Raw genomic sequence first — 6,545 nt, forward strand, 5'->3', positions numbered from 1 at the left:
TGAGCTGGAGGAGGTTGTCAGTTTGAGAGTAAGACAAGTCTTTGGTGAGGCTCAGGAATGGGGTAGCACAGGAAAAGATGTCACTGGTTTGTCAGCTGTGTTCACATCCCAGCTGCCTTTGTGCTTAATGCCAGAGAAAAATAGTCTGGTAATAGGGATCCTCCTTCCTCGCTGTTGTCTCTGCTGATGTGCTTTAAATAAGTTCTGCGACTTCCTTCTGTGGGGTGTCTGTTCACTAGGAAGCAACAACACAAACTTTTCTATAGCAAAATACTGGATAACTCTGAATCAGCAAGATTCTTTATTTATTTATTTTTAATTAGAAAAAGGTAGAAGGATTTGTGTGGAATTTGTTGACTGATATTTGTCCAGGAGTAGCTGGACCTCTAAATTGACATTGGCATTGCCAAGCCTTGACAAACACAAAGTATTTTCACTGTTTCAAATGCTTAACTCAGATAAATTACTTGTTCATCTGTCCTTAATGATAAGGAGAGCTTCAGTGCAAGTTGTGGTGACAGAGAAGGTAAATGTGCTGGATTCTGCAGTGCAGTGTTGTCTTGGAAAGGTGGCCGTTCAGTTTAGCAGGATGAGCTGGATGCCACTTGGTGTCCTGTTGTTTTCTCCACCTGCTGCTTGAGGATGTAAGAATGGCCCTGCTGAGTCAGATAAAAATCTGCCTGACCATCTATCCTGCCTTTGCTGGTCCTCGATGTGAGAGTTGTAGGAAAAAGGACAAGACCCATGGTGGTACATTAGAAATCTGAGACTTGGAACTTTTCCTGAGCCACAAGGAGATTCGGGGTTACGGTGACTCAAGAAGTTGAGTGTGTGATGAGGGGGCAAGACAAACCAGAACTTGTACACTAAGAGCTTTTACAGCACCCTGCTGCACGGTTCCAGAGCTTAAATTCATTTCTGGAGATCCACCCCCTTATGTCTTCTAAAATCAGCTGCTAGGGTCTTTTTAATTGGAGTCTTAAATAGAAACACTTGCTCACTCTTTCTGCACGCATTTGCTGTTTCCCTTGGGACTCGTACAATAAATGTTTCATATCTACCTTCTGTTGCATTTCATAAAATACCAGTTAACTGTGGCTTGGTATGTTTGTTGTCCAAACCTTCAAGTAGCAACTTCATGTAAATGTAGCCTTTTATGCTTTTGTTTTAGGTTTATAAAAAACTTGGTCAGACACATTTGGCTCTAATGAATTTCTCATGGGCAATGGACTTAGATCCCAAAGGAGCCAATAACCAGATTAAAGAGGCCATTGATAAACGCTACCTTCCAGATGATGAGGAACCAATAACTCAAGAGGAGCAAATCAGTGAATGTTACCCCTATGAATCAGGTTTGTATTTCCAACCCTTTGGCATTTAAGGACGTATTTCCACTGAGGTGGCAGGAAGAATCCCATGTTTAAGGGAAGCACTGCTCCGCTTTGCTGCTTGGCAAGTAAGAACACCAGAGCCTGTTCATTCAGAGGAATTCATTCGTGTTTCCTACAGTAAGTGTGAAGTAAGGGATTGTGGCATTTATTCAGAATACGTAGATGGAGTAGGGCAGAGGTAATGTAAATTCATCCAAATCATGGTTGGCTGATAGCATCCTAGGAGAGCACGGTGTTCCCAGAGCCGCAAGTCTTCCCTTGTAGAAGCATCAAATCACTTCAAGGCGGCAACTGAAATTGTCCAGAGGCCCTGTCAAAAGTTAAACTGGATATTGGGTAAAATACTTGGTCTGCTAAACAGAAAAGGTGGCCTTTGATGAAAGTCGTGGAAGCAGTTTCATTTGAATCGAGAGAAAATAAAATGCTTCCATTATACTACTTAGGAATAAGCCACAAAAAGGAATGACCCAGGTTTCTCTTCTCTCTCTAACTCTTTATGAGCTTAAATTTCACAAAGTGTGGGTAACTCTAAAGCAAGGATAGTGAGAAATGCTGACCTTGATGCAGGCTGAGATAGTGATAGAAAATAAATACTAACAAGCCATTTAATAATTTTCCTCTAAAGCAGAAAATACAGCAGGGTTCTTGCTAATAGATGTATGTGATGTTCTGCAATCCTCTAGCTTCAACTAAAAAAATGTCCCATTTTCCTGCTGTGTATCACGTTGATGTTTATTGATCCTGTGTACTGTGTGCTGCTTAACACTGGAAACTCATCCTGCATTGCACTTTGTGAAGTATCAAGAGTTTTGTTTTTTTTTTTCTCTCCCTGCTCTTGCAGTTTGTCTTAGAACAGGCTCACTGCATGCTGAGCATGTTTCTGACCAGGAGATGGAGACGGAGTACTTGAACTGCTGAGCGGCGTCTAAGCAATCCAAAAAACCCCAACCAAACCACCCCCAAACCTGAAAAAAAAAACAACCAAAAAAACCACAAAACTATGAAAAGGAAGAAAAAAAATAAGTTTCTGAGGTTTTTGTTTGTTTTCCTTTAATCTGTTCGATAAACAAAATAAACTCTGTTAGGTTGCGTGTAAGCAATTTGGTTTTCTTGGCTGTTTCATGGTGTCATCTGAGTAACTCTTCTAGGATACATGAGACAAGCTAAAGCAAATTCAGGTGCTACTGAGAGGTGGGGAGCGGATTGCTTGTGATATATTGGCTAGTGTGAATTTGTGCATCGAATTGCCTGGCATGGAGTGAAGTGTTTGCGTTAAAGCAATAGCAGGAGCCTGTGTTTCTCTGCATGAAACCACCTGGCTATGTGGGAACTTACAATTAACATTAAATCACGCTATGGAAAGCAGACTCAAGCTGCATTCCTGTGTGTGAAAAACACCCATGATTGGGTATTTACCTTCAGCCTCATTTTAACAAACAGAGGTTGCATATTTAAGGGTAGCCTCTCGTTATGTGCATGTGTATCCTGTGCGCTATCTTTATTCAAGCAGCAGCAGGAAGGAGGTTTTCCTGGAAGCTGTGGGCTAACCAGCATCAGAGTAACTCTTCAGCAGCAGAAACATCCGTACCCATTCTCTTAGCACGTATCTTACACCGTGTTCTTTGTCAGGGAAGCAGGGAGTGAGTAGAGGCTGCCTAACACCACTGGTTGAATACGATTGGATTGCAAGTGGAGTGGTGACTGCACTGATGCTGTGGGTAACTGGTGTGTGTTGGAGTGGGAAGGTTACATTGGTCCTAAGGCACTTTTGGAACCCTCCACGCCGATCCCTACCTAACCCTGTCGGAGATTTCACGTTTTTAACAGGAGATGGCAAAGGCAGCGTGTCTTGTTAATGTGTGCTTTGTGTTAATTCCTTTCTGAATGCGTTTATTTAGATTTCCTAAGCTGGCAGGGGTCAGCGTATGAGAAGGAAAACACCATACGGCTTTAAAGCGCTTTGAGGGGAAGCCCAAAGCCATGGCTGCTGTGCTTTCGCTGTGCTGGAGATGGTTGTGGGGGAATCCTGGTAGCAAAGCAGCCCAGTGGTGTTTGACTGTGTGTCTTTTTTCTTTCAAGTCGGCACAGACGAATCCCAGGAGAGCAGCATGACGGATGCAGACGACACACAGCTCCACGCAGTTGAAAGCGATGAATTTTAACCTCCAAAAGCCAGTGTCTGAGCTCGAGTGTGTGACTGGTACTGTTGTGTTCCCCCCCTTCCTTCGCATCCTGGGTCTTCACATCACTGAGCCAGCATTGTCATTATTCTCCACTGACACCACGAGTGCACCGCTCAGATTTAAACTGTACGCAGAGTTAATGGCAGTGCAATATTCAGCTGCTACCGAGTCTGACTTGTTGGCTCTTACACGTTTATGAGAGTGACTGAGGAGGACAAATGCTGGTTTTGGACTCCCCTTTGCTGGAAAAAATATCATGGAAGAAAGACTTGTGGTTTTCTGTAACGAAGCCGGTAGATGTGGGGATAGTACTAATGAAGCAGTGTCTTGTTCCTTTTCCAGAAATGTGTCTTAGTTTGGTTCTTTCTTGGTAAGCAGAGTGCTGAACCTCATTTCCTTCGAGGACAGTGTTGGCAAACGCAGGCCCTTCGAGACTTTGGCATATTGTAGTGTAACTTAAACACCAGGGAATGTCCGTGACCTTCAAGCTGCAGTGTCTCCAGTGAACAAACACCAAAACGCAGATGCTCAGGACTGGGAGGGTGGCAGACCGCGTAAAATAGCCCGTGTCCCTACTTAGAGCGCGAGCTTGCAGGAGTGGAAACTTAGCGGGAGAATCCCATTGCAGAATCCAAGCTTTCGTGAAACGCTGTCATGTTCTAACCACAAATTAATTTATTCAGCTGGTTTCGGAAAGGTCGGTGTTTACTTTGTACTTCAGAGAAACCAGTCGGCGCCACCTCGCTCCGTGTTTCGTCTGCCCCTTGATTTGTTCTCCCCCTTTTTAAGAATAAAAATTAATAAGGGGCAAAATCAAGAGAGAAACGCAGATACAACTGTCGTGTGGAAATACCCAACCCCTAATGCAGAGCGACTGAGCAGATAGACTGGGAAGACCGTGGAAGCCTTAATCCAAGCTGAACCTTACAGTCAAGCGCATCAAATAATGGTCTGAGTTTACTCTTCTTTTAACAACTGTTTTGTAAAGCGTGGTCCAAGCAGGATGCAAAAATGTGCAATTATCTGTCTCTCTTTTATCTCCTGTTCTTCTCTTTTTTTTTTTAAGCTGTTCTTCACGATTCTCACTCTAGGAACACTTTTCTCTTCTACAGAGGCTGCTTCTGTGACAAGAAAGCTGCGCCACGTTAACGAGTCCAACCCCATCTTTCTCTGTAGCGTTCTGCAGCAGCAATTGGTGCCCTTTATGCAGTGATGATAAAGAAAGTGTATGATATAAGCAGTTTTAAAGAGCGATTTATGCATAATAAATTGGGAATGATATAAATTTCATAGCAACAGCTTTGTGATCGGTCTTAATTATTATATTTTTTTTAAAATGTGTTGGGTTTTAGGGGTCTTTAGGACTTTAGTCCTTTAGGATTTCAGGTTTTTTTTAATTCTTTCCTCGTCTTGCACCGGGCACATCTCCTGTCACAGCTCCTCTCTGGTCGTGAGCCACACGGGCACCTTTATCACTGGAAAATTAACCCTCAGGTGCTGAGCAGAACCACGATTCACTGGGTTTGGGGTTTTTTTTTGGAGTAGGAGGATAAGCAGTGGCAAAAAGGCTTAAATAGCGTGAAAAGGAATGTCTAAAATCTGAGGAATGATAACGTATTAAAGGAGCTTTGTGCCTCTGCTATGTACTTCTGATCAGCTCGTGTCTGCTTGATGGACTGACTGGAAAATCATCATGGGTTTGGGCTGATCTGAGCGTACCTGATCCTGCACCGCTTTTTGGGGCCGTTCCCTTTCCTGATGGGTCCTCCCCGAGGAAGATGTGGATGGGGCTTGGATTTTGGGAGTGTGATCTGCGGCTGTGGTGATTCTGGGGTCCCCGTGTCAGTCCCGCTGTGGTTTCCCATCCAGCCCCTTCCTGGTGCATCCCTCACACGAGGTCTGCAGGTAGCGCTGGTGTGGACACTGCTAATTACCGTGTTAATTGGCTTCCTCTTGGTTCCCAACCTCTTGTAAGCCAAAAAAGCAGGAGTAAGCAGGTGCTGCTTGCAAGACTTCAATGAGAAGTGCTGTTGTTTAAATGGGGACCAGAGATTCTGGAAATGAGGAGGCTTTTTCCCTTTTGTTCTCTACAAATTGTGAGCGACGGTCGAATTTTCAACACCTTGGAAAGGGCTCTTCGTTTGGTTGGGAAGGTTTACTACTTCAAACTGCCCCTTGCTTTATAAGCACATCGTACCTTAAACTGGTTTTCCTTTCCAAGAATGCCACATTCAGACCATGCTGCTGGTTTACATCCTGCACAGCTACACAGAATTAGCGCTGAATCGAGGAAGTTTTGCTCCCTTGGAAGAGGGGCAGGGAGGAGGGCGAGGGCAACTCTGGCAGCCAGGTTAGAGCAAGCTCACGAGGGAGAATTGGGGAGCTGTCGTTTTCTTACAGCAAAACTATGGGAAAATGCACAGTGTGGGTGTGGTGTGTGCTGTTTGCATTGAAACAATGTCATTTGTCTTTTTTCTTTTTATTTTTTTTGGCCTTTCTTGACTTTTTATTTCAAGCATTGTACAGTCTTAGGAAAAGAAAACCAAACAAAACACACAAAGTCTTTTTCTGTTAATATATTTGCGATTCATTGAAGGATGTGGAAAATCCAAATAAACTCCTTTTCAAAGCAGGTTTATCCCCAGGTCCTTTGGGTTGGGATTCCTCCGTCAGGATGTGGGCAAGTGCACGGGGGTCGGTTTCTGCCCTGCGGTCCCTGCTGGGTGGCCCTGGTGTCACCTGTGACTGCCACTGGTTTCCAGCCTGGGGGCTGTGGGTGTCATCTCCTGGGCTGGAATTTGGGCTGAGATGTGGGGTTTTACCCCTGGCTTTGGGGGAATGCAGTGAGGCTTCCCAAAATGTCTGTGGTCGTCGTCAGTGCCTTGACAAGAGATGCAAAAAGCTGCCAGGTATGCAGCAGGGGTATTATTACTAATAATATTTAGATATATTTATATTATATTAGTATTTT

The 6,545-nt window shown here is 44.1% G+C and overlaps 1 protein-coding gene across 1 annotated transcript in view; it reads left to right on the top strand.

Annotated features, from left to right (window-relative positions):
- The window catches only part of CDC27 (cell division cycle 27), a gene marked incomplete at its 5' end in the record, with an annotated part of 20,267 nt that extends 15,395 nt beyond the window's left edge, over positions 1 to 4,872 (top strand). The window contains 2 exons of the mRNA XM_010190985.1: positions 1,172 to 1,352; positions 3,471 to 4,872. Of these exons, the coding sequence (XP_010189287.1) occupies positions 1,172 to 1,352; positions 3,471 to 3,553 (264 nt within the window). The remainder of the gene's footprint in view (positions 1 to 1,171; positions 1,353 to 3,470) is intronic.
- Between the last annotated feature and the right edge of the window lie 1,673 nt (positions 4,873 to 6,545).

This window comes from Mesitornis unicolor, unplaced genomic scaffold, assembly GCF_000695765.1.
Source record: "Mesitornis unicolor isolate BGI_N332 unplaced genomic scaffold, ASM69576v1 scaffold25048, whole genome shotgun sequence".
NCBI lineage: Eukaryota > Metazoa > Chordata > Aves > Mesitornithiformes > Mesitornithidae > Mesitornis > Mesitornis unicolor.